Source organism: Trichoplax adhaerens, genomic scaffold (assembly GCF_000150275.1).
Source record: "Trichoplax adhaerens TRIADscaffold_6 genomic scaffold, whole genome shotgun sequence".
Classification (NCBI taxonomy): domain Eukaryota; kingdom Metazoa; phylum Placozoa; class Uniplacotomia; order Trichoplacea; family Trichoplacidae; genus Trichoplax; species Trichoplax adhaerens.
Genome location: NW_002060948.1, coordinates 5,709,822 through 5,726,430, shown reverse-complemented (window position 1 = coordinate 5,726,430; position 16,609 = coordinate 5,709,822). Strand labels below are relative to the sequence as shown.

Genomic DNA, 16,609 nt, shown 5'->3' with positions numbered 1-16,609 from the left:
AATGATGGTCCGCAGTAGAATAGTCTTACTAAGAATAATTTAACTATGTGTAAAATAAGGTAAAAGGTTGCCATGCGGATTGTAGCTGCGAATGCTACGGAAAGTATGAAAGCATGCAACTTTAGATTATTCTGTTAGTTCGTTCTAGAAGTCTTTAGTAGTAGTATTCGGCTAAAGTAGAGCTGTGTGTAGTTAATCTTTGTATAAGATTCAATAAAGCCCTTATTTTTCTAAAATTTGGAATTTCGTGATTGGTATATATCACAGCTCTGCTTAAAATCTTAAAAATATATTCGGAACATACAGAGCTGTTACTCTAGCAGTACAGGAAACCCGACAATTTCATTTCCTCATTGAACAGACTGAGGTATTAGAAAATGATATACTGTATAATTGATGACTAGAGTGTGATATTCTACAATAATCCACATTCTTTATAATCATTCGCGATAAGTTATTGAGGCAGTCCTAGAATAACTTTACGGGAATACAAAACGAAACTCAGAAATCGATGTTAGGTTTGATGTCTCACACTTACTGAATATTGCATAATATTCACAACCTAATCTCTGTATTCTTTTAACATCTGTTTTAAATCTGGTAAGAAGGAAACGAAGCACTACCATAATAATCGTGTATGTAAGCGAACTACTGTATTACGAGGGTAATATATTGCTTGCATTGACAATATTATGATATAGGCCACTAATGATAATTATCTCAATGCTGAATTACAGTATATCGCGACAAGTCCACTGATAATCATGGAGAGCTATTACACCACAAAAGCAATAATGAAGTGATACTAATATATGTCTTCCAAATTAGCTACCATTTTTCTGAGCAGTTTTTCTTAATATACGAGTATGTCAAAATTTTATAATCTATTTAATCAACTATTAAAAGGCTGACCAGAACCAAAAATACTTCAAGGTATCTGTAAATTATCCTCATGATCATAGATGCTCAAAGCAGAGTTTTACCTTATGGTCTTGCACAGTGTATCGTGCATAATTATACAGAATAAATCTCTTTCAGAAAACGGAGTCACACAATACCAGTTAATAAAAGGAAGATTCAGAGATCAGAATTAACTTTTAATAGCGAACCATGAGATAAAATAGCCATGGAAGTAACATAAGATAAACAGAACTAAAATATCAAGGATAAAGACATAAACAAGGACAGAAAAGACTCAGAGTACGATTCCGAAATGAAACAATCATAAAAATACATGTAAAGATCACAACCTAAAACGTCTGGCATAAATCTATAGAAAATATCAAGCATAATTAACTTCCTGCGATACTTTTATTCAACCCATAGGAAAAGGAATTTATCAGGTATTTGCATGGTAAGTCATAATATGCTAATGTATTATACTGTATACAATCCTTTTTAAACTACACGGTCGATTTTAGTCAGGCACGGAAATAAATTTTCCGAAAAAAGTAACTAAACAATACTAACCGTAAACATTAATTAGCTGCATAACTTAACTTAATAACGAAATATTACTGCGGTGATAATATTAATTCATTATAATTATTAGTGTACCAGCCTAATTTTTATTTTTTGGCTGCAACGATATTTCTATAAAAAATTTATACTAATATTCCATGGTTATCGAACAATCAAATACTCGTTATATTGATAAATCTCGAAATTTCGAACATCTCAGCCCATGTTATAATAAAGTTATTATCAACGTCATCTTAAAATATTTCTTCATAATTTACACCTATTAAAGTAAAAGAATCTGATTGTAACTTTATAGGCATTCACCATCACTTCTTATTTGAGTTGAAAATACTTAAAGCTAATTTAAATACTGCCTACCTGAACAGGCAATCCAGATTTACTGAGTTTGATTAGGTCTTCCGAGGTGTAGTAATAGGACTGAAGTGTATATCCGCATATTATCAGGTAGATTGTAACGACAATAAATAAACCAAGGGTGATAATTATGGACGACGTTTTAATTAGGCTTACGGCTACAGTGCAGGATGAATTTACGATATAAGCCTGACCATTCTTTAAATCCAGCAGTTTTGTTAAATTAATTCCCAATAGTACATATCCTACGATAGTCATAATAGTTCCCAAAGCGGCCATAGCTCCATGAATTTTAATCTATCCATTGATATAAATTTTACCATGGTTAGATTATAATAATAAAATACCGGTCATGCAGTTCTTACTACATCAAATACACATAAGATATATTCTGACAAACTGTTTATATCTATGAGCAGTTACTACATAAAGAATTTGATGGCAAAATGAAGGATAACCATCAAAATATGAAATAAGCAGGAAAAGATTCTTACGTAAAAATAATTGAACGCTTTAACGTATAACGCTAAATTTTACGTATAAGGTTGCTAGTACCATTAGGAAAAGTAATCTATATTATTTATATAAATTTTCGATGGATAATTTTTCAGAGATGATTAATTTTAAAATCAGCTCATACATTTCTTTCCGTAAATTTTCTTGTCAAGGCGATACAGAATCCTACGATACTCAGTAAAGTTACCTACACAAAAAGTATCAAGAATAGTACACAATCAAATTGATTGTACTGAAGACGCTGACTGTCAAGTAAAGTTCAGACAATACAATTTATGTATCAAAAGCCTTCATATATTTAACTCAAATTGTAGTATTACAGCTATTCTATGGTTTGAATAATAGATCATGACATGCACTTCTATGTACGTATTTCTTACCACTCCCGCAAGCCAGAAGCAAGTCCCATATTCTGACAAACCAATGGCATGAGAGCCGAACGTACAAGGATTAGCAACCGCCACAATGCCCAAAATGAAGTGGGTAATACCGAGTAAAGTACCAACCAGCCAGTATTTCTGTAGTCTCCGTATGATACCTCGGACAGCTTTTACTTTCTCAGTATCATCAGAGCCTTGAACCATTGTATCAGCAACTATGGTATCGGTTGTTGATTTTGATGTAGACATGATGAGGAAATAATTTGTATTTCAATTCGGTATTTGAAATAATGCTTTGGCGTGACAAAATCTAAGAATTCGTTACTCTCTCTAGTCGGAGAAGAAGCGACCTTAATTCACCGTTTAATTCAAGTATTGAAATATTAATTAGTAATGAAGTAGAAGAATAACGTCATCATCGATTATAATACTCTACATATAGTACTTTATTGACAATACTATCAGAAGATAGATTAATGCGATTTTTATTGGTATATTTCATAAAGCCTGAAAATGCGGTATCACAACAAGTTATGTTAGGTGATTATCTATCCAAAGCCCAGAGTAACCTATTTGTAGTTTGCTAACTGCATAAATTCGACTGCACTTGTTAAATATCGCCATGACGTCCGTAAATAATTGGCATAGCTAGTAAACACGAAATTTTATCAGCCATTTCAACTCATAGATGCAAATGATAGTACTGCCTATCATTACTTTAGATAATCTAATTGGGTTTTAGCTAATCTACAGTACTGTAAATAGCAGATAACCACAAATATAAATAATACCATATCGTGGCATGATAGCTACTGGCTAATCAACCAATATACTGTACTGTACAGTACATAAATAATCTATTTTGCGTAGCAGGATTCTGGATTTCGTGTAAACAAGTCCTAGCAATCGAGCAATGCATTGGTTTAAGTTAATCTTGCGTTCTGATTATTTGAAATACTTTTCACATGAGTAAAGGAGTGCGTACATAAGCACAATTTTACGTGTATACTCGCGTAATTAATAATAGTACTGTACAGCAAAGTCCAAAAATGATAAAGTGCAATAAGTAATACTGTAGTTATTTTCGACTACTGTCATAACGCAGAACTATACAGTATACAGTTGGAGATTGATCAATAACGCGATCCACATTATACAGTGCCCAAAATCCAAAGTAATAAGTCAAATAGGTAAAGTAGAAAATACCCAATCTCCGGTAGACGAATAATCTACCTAACTTAATACCCAGGGGTAAGCAACTTAGGAAATAAATAAATAAATAAACAAACCAAGCGTTAGTTTGCTTTAAAGGTCGCGCTCTAAAATAATATTTATGTACGATACCCTTATAACAATATTGATGGTAATGATGTTTAAAGAACATTATGACGTAGCCGCGATCTCTCAATTTTAATGTGGCCTATTTTTTGTCCGAATACATGTCAAAAACATTAACGTCTGGCTACTATGTTTTCATGCAAAAAATTGTAAATGACAGACAATGTTGTAGGAACCAAAATTTGAGGTAATAATTAATATGTATGATCACAACATACAGTAGAGTATAAAATTTGTCCAGTATAATACTGTACACATTCCGTATGGCGATGTCATTCTGCAATACGTACAGTACAGCAATATACTGTACTGTACTGTATTCGTTTGCGGATAGTTAATTCATGATGAGCTTTACAGGTCAAACTTTGCATTATAGACTAGAGACAAAAAATGACATCAACTTTTAACTTAAACATAGTATTTCCCCCATCCAGACCATTTACATTAACAGTATACAGTAATTCAGTACTCCAGTGAAGGTCCAACACTTAAGTATCTATATTTTCCCGGAGGTCTGTATTCAATTCCAGGCGGTAAATCAACTGTACCTCACCAATAATTAAACTTCTGTGCGACATAGTTATGTCGACTATAAATACTTAAAAGTGCGATTTTATTGGTCCTATAAAATCATTTACAAGTTAGCGATTGTGTTTTCCTTTCTTCGGCGCCCAAGAAAGCGTGTGTCATCACATGAAGTATAGAAAAGATTTTGAAATGTGAATTAATTTGCCTGGAAATCGAAATACAGCATAACAACCTTCTATTCACCAGAGATAATACTCGCATCTTGCTAATTTAATTACGCTTTATGATTTACTAATACCATTTTGAAAAGGTATTTTACGTTCCTACAAAAAGTAGCGATCATATTCACCTATTAGAACTTCAAATAGTGATAACTTTATTTGCCCAACAGGATCAGGAGTGATTACGCTACGAGCAGTAACCATACCATTGCGAATTTAATGGCACGATGAATAATTACCTAACATTTAGTCAGTACTGAAAGCACAATTTCTTGCGAAGTTCAACCGCGCGTATCTAAGTTACTTAGCGAAGTAGATCACAATACAGACTGACAATCATCAGCATTACGAGATTAATCGGTGTGTAAAAGGAGATTTAAGTGTTTCTTAAACAAATCATTCATTGTGCAGTAGTAGTCGAGTTAATGCTAGCGTTCGAATCTTCTGACTTTGAATTTATCATACGCCGTACTTTAATCAAAGAGATCTTTACCACCCAAATTTTATCTAGTCTATCACAAACAGCCCAGTTTTATACCACTATAAATAGAATATCCTGGCCAGTTTTCAGCTATCGCTTTACGCTATAGGCTTTTCTTTGGCATGTGCATATTTGATTTTACTCAGTCAATTGCCGTCACTCGAACTGAGCCATAAACTATGACCTCGGCATGCGAATTTATACTTTGACCTGAACCCTACTCAGGTCGCAACGTTGGAGTACTGTACTGTACATAGATATCAACAATTTATTACGAAAAATTTATTTTAGTCGAAATATTCAATTTATAATTGTTACGTAGATAACTTATAGTAAAGGATCGAGCTATAGCTAATGATCAACCCAGGACGTTTATTTCTAGATCGCATAGGTTTTGCACAAGCCAAATTAGTAGGGGTTCATTACTATGACCTGTAATTTACATATTGCAATGGAAGAACAATGCTCAGGATTACAACTTTGTATATAATATAAATATAAACCCAAGAGTAGGCTGATTGACTTTGAGTTGGGGTTTATCTATTCAAAATGAAATATGCATATATTAAAAACTAAACTACAGGACATCGTCATATCATGATGATTTCCATGACTAATTACTGTACATCGTTGCTAAATTCTCGAATAGTTAACTTTGTCACGACGTTCAAGTCAAATTCAACAATAATGGCAAGCCACAATATTGAATCAAGAGTAGTCGTATGAAAAAAATCCAAAATCCAAAATAGTCAATCTTGCAGATAATACACCATACTATGTTAAGATATATATACAGTATGTTACGGCCAATGTTATGCAGCATCTGATCAATACTAGCTGGTGCTGACAGTCAATTAAAAGGAGATTCAGGTCGATCGTAGGCAACCATATTATTAACATGCAATGGAGGCATGAACTTACCTTCAATTCAATATTTAATTGAGGTTTATCTTGCAATAGAATATCCGCAATGCTGTCGATAAAAGCGACCACCTTCTCGATACAATAGTGACTGTTCGAATTAGCCACGAGCATCAATTCGACTTGAACGGGAATGAATAGTGTCTGACGTTCACAAGCGTCAACCGTCTTCCAACTGAATCTGAGCGATATGATAGGCCAATGCAATCTGCGCTATCTTTTATCCTTGGGTTAATACTGTAGTGCATTCATCGTTCAGTACTGTACACTCTACTCTACAGTACACCGATTTTCTTTTCTTTATTATACTGTACATTGTACTAGGATTATACTGGACTATGAAATCATCATGTTATTATTTATTTATTATTTATTTTTATCTTCAACGTGATTACATTATGTCGACGCAATCGCGACTTGGACATGGCGGTTATTCAGATCATAAAGCTAAGAATGAGCATTTCTATTGTTATCTTATTGGATACTTTTCAGTATTACTACTAGTCTTCGTTCCGGTACCCTGGGGTATCGTACGCTTATTCGTACCCAAGCTTATGTGTACGGTACTGTGCTGTATTGTGCAAAATGTGAGTACAGTACAGTTACTCACATTTTGCACAATAGTACACTACAGTATTGTTGCTACAGTAAATTCTACAGGATTTTTTACACTTGCGCAGTACCGTCGCAATAATCGTGTCGGTAGACTCGGTACCTATTAAGAGACCCCGCCGAGTGCGCAGAGATTCTTGTATTGTAAAAGTTGTACTGTACAGTACTGTGCTGTACTGTCGTCCGTTTTTGTCGGGACGTACTAATTATAATTAATTAAGGAAAATCGATCAACCCAGACACTCTACTCCCAGTGCAAAATATGAATATTGAAGAGTACAGGAGCTGTTCACCACTTGATATTTGACTACATTTTACAGTAAAGGATACGCGCGAATAAAACTGGCTTGCAATAGTGCTTGCTCTGGCAAATTGCGACTAAAAACTGTCGCCTTCACTTCGAACGTGATCGCCTGCAGCATGAAGTCATCATCATTCACAACTTAATTTCATCACTGTGATGAAATTCTTGACTTTCATTCATACTGTATGAATAGCGCATATTGTGCCTTTGTATATTGTTATTAGAACAATGTACGGTAATAGTCAGTCTGTTGCAAATCAACCTATCCAATGCCGCCATTAGTGGATATTGAACGAATGAAATGATTTCATATTACATCATTCCTTCCGACTCACAATAGCACGTCATGGCGAATGATCCAACGGTATCATGACCTGTGTTGGAAATAGATCTTAGTGGCGATCACTCTGTGACTTGGAGTATACTCAACTCAGGCTTTGATGGATCGATGATGATTCATTAATTATGCATGACTCATGTTACTATAGAAATAAATCATTGTGGTGATTACTTTGTGACTTGATGCTTCGAGTATACTCAACTCTAGCTTGACGAATTTAATTTTGATTAATCAATTATATATGGCTAGAGCTAGAAATAAATAATTAAATCATTGTGGTGATTATTCACAGACTTTGAATATACTCAACTCAGGTTAGACGGATAGGTCATGAATTAATTATTACTGTACTATAGAGATAGATGACCAGTGCTACTAATAAATCATTGTGTTGATTAAAAGCGACTTCGAGTATACTCAACTCAGGCTTAGACGGTGATTAATTTATCAATTATATATGACACGTGTTAGAAGTAAATCGATGGGGTGATTACTCGGTCATTTCCAGTACAGTATACTTAATTTAGGCTTAGACGGATCTGTGGTGATTAATTAATTATATAAATATGACCTGTGTTAGAAATAAATCGATGGGGTGATTACTCGGTCATTTCCAGTACAGTATACTTAACTTAGGCTTAGACGGATCTGTAGCGGTTAATTAATTATATAAATATGACCTGTGTTAGAAATAAATCATTGTGGTGATTAGCAGTGTTAAGCTCAATAAATACTCGGGCTTAGACGGATCTGTACTGATCTATTTATTATACATATACTGTATTATAATATTGATACCCATAAATTATAATCAATTTTTAATTATCAGCAGAATTAAACGAAATATGTTTCATTCGATTCAAATCATTTACTGTACAAGCATTTGTCTACAAACAGTTTCATGGATTGTCTTGTACCGTGTTCAACCAAGGTGCAACACAAAGGCATAGAATGACGTATAGGAAGGCCTTACAGTAATACTTAATCTCATCCATTTTAATCAACTACTAAGACGCGTATTCGAATTTATAGCGCTTATATAATTACGCTCGCATCTTCGTGGATATTATTATTCACCTTTTGAATCAGTTTTGCCTTACGTTATTATGACTAAAATTTGAAAGATACCTTCTACAAATGTACAACAGCAATCTGCTGACTGCATCATTCGCCCTCAACATATACAGTATAGTAACAAAAGATTGAGCTAGTGACTTTCAAGATAAAAAAAATAACAAACAGCTAACGATATCAAACAATATTAATACCTTCAATCTGTTCTACTGTCCTAACCTGATACTACATACGGCCTACTTACCCTCTCATTAAAGACAAATTGTTGTATCGATACAAAATGCATGAAATAATTGCCTTCACGAAATTCGATAGACCTTCTGATCGCAAGCAAATAATATAGAGTACTTTCAAATTCTTGCAGTAAGAACAATATAGTACGAGTAAATTTGATGCCTTTTCCAACCGTCTCTGATAGATCACTGGTAAAGGGCAATGAAACAACTCGGATGAAAACAAAAATGTTTATAACAGTAATAAAAATAATACAATTGATAGGCTCATAGAATTTTGCATATGAGTTATACTCGTAATTAAGCATCAGATAAAATTAAAATTTTCTGTGAGAGTGAAAACAACATAATTGCAATATCGAAATTGATACTAACTTCAATCATAACATAAAGTTTGGCATCTACCTTATAATTTCACAGCAAAAGGCAGGTATACATTTTAAAGATATTTTACAAACTACCATGTAAGCATACACGGCTGAAAATATTGTTTATGTGCTTGGTAAGGATATCGAGTATTTTACAATTATAACTGAAACAGAAGAAGACACATACAAGCTGCTCTTTAAATAACACAATTGTTAAGTGGTCCAAGCTAAAAGGACATTCAAATTTTTTCGATCATCGCGAAAAAACCTTTATAACCACAAGGTGTATTTCATATATCATAGACAACATACAATACATACCACATAGGCTAGTCTGTTTTTAAGGTGACCAAGAAATGCTACAAATGAATGTGCGCTTATTGTACAAAATTAAGCCAACATTATGTGTATACTACTTTACCAGCAAGTTCCTAACAGACTAAAGTACGAGAATGGTGCTATATGATTTAAAGAAAAGCTTCACATAAAGAAAGCATAGTCAAATTTCTATCACAAGTAATGCCTATTCGTAAATACTGTAATATTTTATTACTGGTAACGCAATGTGATCTCCTGTTTTGCAGTATCTGGCATTCTCTAATGTATAGCAAAGTTACTAGAAGTATCACCTACTTTTTAACAGCATTGAACTAAGCACAGTGGCTGCAATTATAACAGGAATAGCACGACAGTCTTATATTATATCTTTGGATTTGATGCTTGCAGGATGCCAATGGAATAGCACCCTTTAATGCCCTTACTGATCAAACATGATTGAATCGTCAATTACTAGTACAAAATCGATATTAAAATCTCAATATTTAGAAGTAAAATTTTGAGACATGAATGAAGTGATGATAATGAAATAGGTAATGACGTAGTACAATTCAATCAGTTCGTAGATCAAAGCTGTTATGATTGTAGACAAGAAAGAAATAACCCTGTAAGCCTTGAAAGAATGCATAGAACCAAAATTTATAGCAATATCCACCATTAGGGATACAGATTATGGTTTGATAATATAATAAATGAAAAAGAGATATTTCATTTGCTACAAGTTCATGTCACACAGATGATTTATAGTTCTCCAATGAAAGACACTATAACTATAACTAGATTTATACCAATAAAGAAGTACGCGGACTAGTAATGGGGTATTTCTTTTAACTGGTAAAACATCGTCGTTCAAGCCGCTAGTACGGGTAATGATAAATATGCTTTGTCAAACTAATTGTTCCTACAATAGAGCATGGCTACTGCTATCTTAGCAACGAACGATTACACAAAGCAGTGAATTTTGACTATTAGTCCTCTATGCAATGGCCAAATATTCCAGGCGATGTCATTTCGTGCCATTGGACGATTTGTATATGTCGAAGCAATACACGATTCACTAATATGCTTTACCGACCAGCTTTTATGCTTGGAAGAGTCCACGACCATTTTACTGATTATTTGCTCTTATATCTTCACTATAAAGCTAGCAAGGCCATTTATTATATGGGAAAAACCTAAATTAAATTATAGAAATACAGTAAATCAGTAACTAACAACTATGCTTTGTCACCAAATAGTTCGAAAATGTATACTAAGGAATTTGCCAAACTGATTTTTAAAGCGCTCATATATATTCATAGTTGAAAACTTGGGTATCTGGATATGAACTTTTAATTTATATATAAAAGAATATAAAAAAATCTTGGCTATGAAGTTAATCCATCTACTAGTGGTACAGAATAAGTTTTTTTCTTACCAGTGTATGACTGAAGTCGTGTTCTGGACGACTTAGTAAATTTCTTGGCACGTAATGATGCATTCGCACAGACTTTACGTTGCCGTAGAGGAATAATGTATAAATAATCATTACTATGGCGCTGACAAGAACTGAGATCACCTGCACGGTAACAACATCAATAACTGTTGATTCGGTACCGTCTTTATTAGGTTTATGAGGTAAATTTATCACGGTTTCTAGATTGAATGCTAAAACAACAAATCCACCGATGATAGCCATGATATTAATGGAAGCAATTGCTACATGAATGGATGCCTGCATTTAAAAATGATATTTGAAATATATATAAACAAAGTATTTTCAATTCTTTGAGTATAGTTTTACTATATCTTCTCCGTATCTAAGCATGGTATTAGAGATTTTTAATTCATCATACTTTCACACTCATACAGTATAAAAATACCGGTATGTATCAAGTAAATGTTATGCAATCAGCTTATACAAACCTTCAACTCCGAAAATTCTTTGTTTCTGTAAGCTAAAATGCCATAAAGGCTAAAAACGACGGTCTAACCAAAAAATCACATAAATAATGATTAATAACAATTTAAATATTTTGTTAATAAATTTTTGATGATTGCAGTAAAGGCTAGTTAAGTAAATAGGTCATACATAAGATTATTTACTATCGACTAACTGTGCGCGTATCAATCACTGTTTTGAACATCATTAAGTTAAAGCAACTCTAAATGTCCCAGATTTATATTTTTCTTTAAATTAATACCTTGAATAATGTGCAATGATTACTAGTTTGAGTCTAGCATATAACAAGACGAAAGTTAAGAACCTAGAAGCTTAATTCAATAAGATTTATTTTAGTCTAATCGATCATTCTCTTGCTTTGTCAGATTTTACATTCACAGTAATATTTCCTGCTATGCTATATTGATTCCTTGGTATCATAAAATAAAAACCTAAATTAATCGTAATCCGCACATTCCGACGACTCTTCATAGACGTAATTGTGATAGCTAATACTATCGTAGTCAGCGTAATTCGTATCATTTATACGATTAAAATGCGAGTGCATTTAGTTCAAATAGATCTTAAAATCATATAACGACCAGAAACGGTTAATTATTTTCAACTATCAAGGTTGTGAAAATCCCATTCAAGTTCCGTACATTGATATATGAAACTGTATCGGTTTTGGCAAGTAAGTCTTTATTCTACTTTACATAAGGGACTAAAATATCGCATTAAAATTAAATTGGAAATACCAATGGTATCAAACTACCGTTTCGGTTACAAATTTCATTTCAGGTAAAACCTTACTTTAAGCTATAAAATAATCTTTCGTAAATGAGCTTATTCACGTATGACTACTTCGAATACAATCAATGTTAATTACAACTAGCCAGTAAAAGTACGTAATATTAAAGCGTACAATGAAATATTTATAAAGTAGTTTAAAATTAATTTAAATCGTGTATGACATACTTAAGAGAAAGTTATACAGCAAACTTAGATTATGGAATACTCACAAGTTGTACTAACAAAGCCGATACGACTGTCCCTATCCCAAACTGTTGTTACATATTATAATTTTTTCGATATGAATGACAACTTACCAGTCCTCCAACCCAAAAGCAATGAGCAAGTTTAGTTATAGCTGATGTGTAGAGACCAAATGAATTTGGCAAACTTATGGAAAATATTCCAGTAATAATAATAATAGTTGCTAAAGCGATATTGATTTTGCACCAGTTGACCAGTTGATACAATGTAACAGTAATTTTCGATTCAGTACCGCTACCAGATTGATTCAGTACTTGTATTTCTGGAAGATTTTCCATGTCCATTGCACAAATTGTAATTTAAATGTTTTCAATCGATATTTATTTACTGCTTTTCGATGTCTAAACCTTATCATAGGGGAAGAAAAATTGACATTAGTTCTCCTATGAGTCAATATAATATAACAAGATTTGACACAAAATTTATTAAGGTTTAACATTCAGGATCTTAACACACTACTGTAAACAGAATTTTGGAAAGCTTTTTTAAAATTGAAATATTTTGGGGCCGTTCTTAATTACTACGTACGCCGTAACCGAGAGTTTATAACTTATTAGACTTTCAGAATAGAGTTAGATCTAACGAAATCCTACCCACAAATGGACACTTCATTCGTCGCTATTACTTATATATCGCTAAAGTACAATTTCATATTATTACTAGACTGTATTATGCACGAGAAAAACTTGCTGTATCGTCACTAATTTTGATAAGTAAGAAGCGAATTCACTTTATCTTCAAATTTTAAGGAAAATAGCGAAAAAATTTAGCAAAAATGCTATTCTGTTAAAAAATATTATAGTATCAAACACAGTTAAGATGGTGTAGAGGTTTCACCTCTTTACAGTAGGTACACTAAGGAGCTTTAGAACCAATTCACTACATACGGCAAATTTTACAAAGATTTAAGGATGCCAGCAATTTAATTTCAAGTGTTAACATAGCTGGTACACTGTTAAAAAATCCAGTTAGTTTCAAATTCTTGACTAACTCAAAATCTCAAATATACTACCTTGCACAGATTTGGCAATTTCATTTTAAAAAAATGTTGATAAAAATTACCCTTTCCTTATCTACCTTTGATGGAGGCTATTCAAGATTTTATTTTGAGTCGAAATTGAGATTCTGTATTTCTTATACGAGTATAATACAACTAATGGCCTTCCAATTTCAAGTACGTGGCTGATGAAGTTTATAGCTCAATCATTTGCAGAGTGAAGCTTTTAAAAGAGATGGGATAGCAGTACTAATCGATTAATTTGTCTAATAATTGTACTAATAATAAAGTCGACATATGAGAACTAATGGCAAAGAGTACCATACCATATTTCAGCATCTATTCAGTTCTTTTATTAAATAAATTACATTACAGCGGAAAAAATTTACCTATCGTGATTTGGTAATGAATTTTTCCGCTGAATTGCGACTACTGTAATTAAAGCTTTTAATTTAATTAATTCTTAATTTAATAATCAATCATGGTAATATGGCAAAGATGCATTCTTGATAGCTATGAAATTATTTGAATATAAATGAATTCACTTATTAGTTGATTATCTGCGATCCTTAAATTTCTAAAAGTAAAATCTTTAATTAAAGCAAATAACTCTATCGTAACGTCATCATTTTACGGGCCAGCTAGAATGATGCTTGAATAATGAATACTGCAATAAATAAATTTGGCTAAAGCATAGAAAATAACAGAGTACTATTAACACCTACACCATAGTTGTTATATAGTTGGCAAAGATAAAAATTGTGCCCTCTGAATAATGGTGTAAGCGGCCTTAAAATGATACTTTACCATAGGTTATCATGTCTATTTTCTAGCTTATCAGTGCATGCAACACATGCTTTAGAACGAGATTTGCGATATCTGGATTTCCATATGGTATAAACTTAAAGTAAGCATTTAGTATCATTAACTGAATATCTGATTAAAATAAATGATATTCCTTGTACATATTTTATGTTTCACGAATAAAATAACGTAATCATACGTTATCCTCTCTTACATACTGCGTCGGCATCTGTCCATTAGTAAATCAATATTACTAACCCCTTTAGAGTTACCATACTGCTCGATACTAACTTGTATATAAAAGATATTATCTGCAAGTAACGGGTAAATTATTGATATTTTATTTATTATCGATAACGAAACTGTTCTTAAATATTTTATTTAAATCAATAAAGATACAGATGAGATGTTCCAAGTAGCACTAATCGAGTAAATATATTTTATCATTATGAAATAATGCTAGTACTATGCAGCTTAAATAATTATTAGTCTAATGTGATATATTGTTTAATATATGAAATATATTTGATGTAAATCGAAATGCCTTAAATTAATTCGGCTTAACATCATAATCTTAACAAAAGGCTGTTCATTAGTATGACTACTAGCCCAAATCTTAAATTGATAGATTTTATACGGTATCACATTTCAGAAGTAAAGTACCACTAAAATCAATTTTCAAACACAAAGATTGCTATTCTTTAAAATTTAGTGACCAACTTTAACGTTATAGCTAAATTCGTATAGCAGCAATTGAAAGAACAGTAGCTATCGAATAGATGATGGTTTTAAGAGAATACTTTATCATCAGTTGCAATTCTAAAAGGAAGAAATGTGTCGAGCATCGCTTAAATATATAAATTCCTTTTTAACTATTGTACGAAAAGTGAATTTAGAATACCAGTGAGAGTAAAATCAGCTATTTTCGATGCAAATTCGTCAAAATAGTAATCATTATCATTTGGATGATTTCATTACTCATAAAACGCAAGTAATAAACAATCAGAAGCATCTTCAATTTTTTCTCGAATTTTCCAACCTTATACCGCTTGCAATCGCTATATACCGAATACATAAGAACAAGTGAAATAGTTATATAAAAGTTAAGTGAAAGTTGTGTGAGTAGTTCCAGAATATATTTACTATGTGATCTATGATCAGTTTTAATTACCGGTAATTTTGCGATTTGATGCCTTGAATAATAAATATAAAGTTTCCGATATACTTTTAAGATCTGGCAAAATATCATGGCATAACTGACATAGGCACACATTGACATAATATTAATTATTTCTGTACCAATTTTCATCGATCGAATATTAACGAGCTGAGCACCATCTCGACTTTGTATATACTCTGGTATTAGGTGTAGCCTTGATAAATTAATAATCACCATCACCAAACCTCCAATAATGGCCATTATTGTCATAAAAACTACAACGGAATGGAATTTTACCTATCATAGCAATATCCCAAGAATTTTATGCTTTAGTTAATAGTGCAAGTGTTAAAAATTTATCTGTTGTTCTAATATTGATACCAAATAATATACTTAAGAGTCGTGAAAACTGAAATGTATTAAAATAACATTTCATCTGGAAGAGAATGTGTAAATGAGATTAGCAGAGGTCAAATACTTCCAGATACGTATAAAGGATATGAAATTTTGCTCATACTATAACATGAAAAGGATATACTCGTGATAATAATATTTAATTCTCGCAACAACGGAATCTATGACACTACCACAAATTACAGAGAGATTTGCTACAAAGAAAACATAACTACACCAATACTTGTTCCATTTTTAATTACTTTTAAATGTTTAATTACTTGCATGACATGACTGACTCGCCATTAAAAGGCATCTACTTATATCTAACAAACAGTTATACTACGTTAAATATCTCAGTTTTATTATGCTTTATAGTATAATTTCATTTAGCAATATTATATGAAAAGGTGCTACAAAATTATACTACGCGATACTAATTTTGTATGCTATATGTTCTAAAGTATATTCAAAAGTATGGTCAGAAAGTTAAATTGAAATTCAAAATTTTTAATTTGAACATATTTTCATTCGCAACGATTAGAACTACTTTATGAATTATAACTGTTTAATAAAGTACAATAATGTTAGTATTTCCGTTCTACTAGTGAATTGGCAACTGGATGATCTATAAATATACTAGTTCTTTTATTTTAAAAGTTTCTGGTTTTGATTATGTAGTAACAAGCAGTAATTTGATGACGTTTAGCTCATTTTAATCACTTCTCTAAGATAAATTATTGGCTAACCAATCCTAATTCTTTGCCTCAATTGCGTAGTAATACTATAGC

The 16,609-nt window shown here is 32.2% G+C and overlaps 2 protein-coding genes across 2 annotated transcripts; both read right to left on the bottom strand.

Moving 5' to 3' along the window:
• Positions 1–1,077: 1,077 nt before the first annotated feature.
• Positions 1,078–2,981, bottom strand: TRIADDRAFT_57757 (uncharacterized protein; the record flags this gene model as incomplete). Its single annotated transcript, XM_002113475.1, has 4 exons — positions 1,078–1,152; positions 1,840–2,133; positions 2,477–2,539; positions 2,733–2,981. The coding sequence occupies 4 exons, from the start codon at positions 2,979–2,981 to the stop codon at positions 1,078–1,080; spliced, it is 681 nt and encodes a 226-aa protein (XP_002113511.1).
• A 7,667-nt stretch (positions 2,982–10,648) lies between these two features.
• On the bottom strand, positions 10,649–12,743 carry TRIADDRAFT_57756 (uncharacterized protein; the record flags this gene model as incomplete). The annotated part of the gene is made up of 5 exons (XM_002113474.1): positions 10,649–10,663; positions 11,047–11,202; positions 11,394–11,456; positions 11,672–11,704; positions 12,519–12,743. 5 exons carry the CDS (start codon positions 12,741–12,743, stop codon positions 10,649–10,651), a joined length of 492 nt encoding a protein of 163 aa, XP_002113510.1.
• Positions 12,744–16,609: the final 3,866 nt, after the last annotated feature.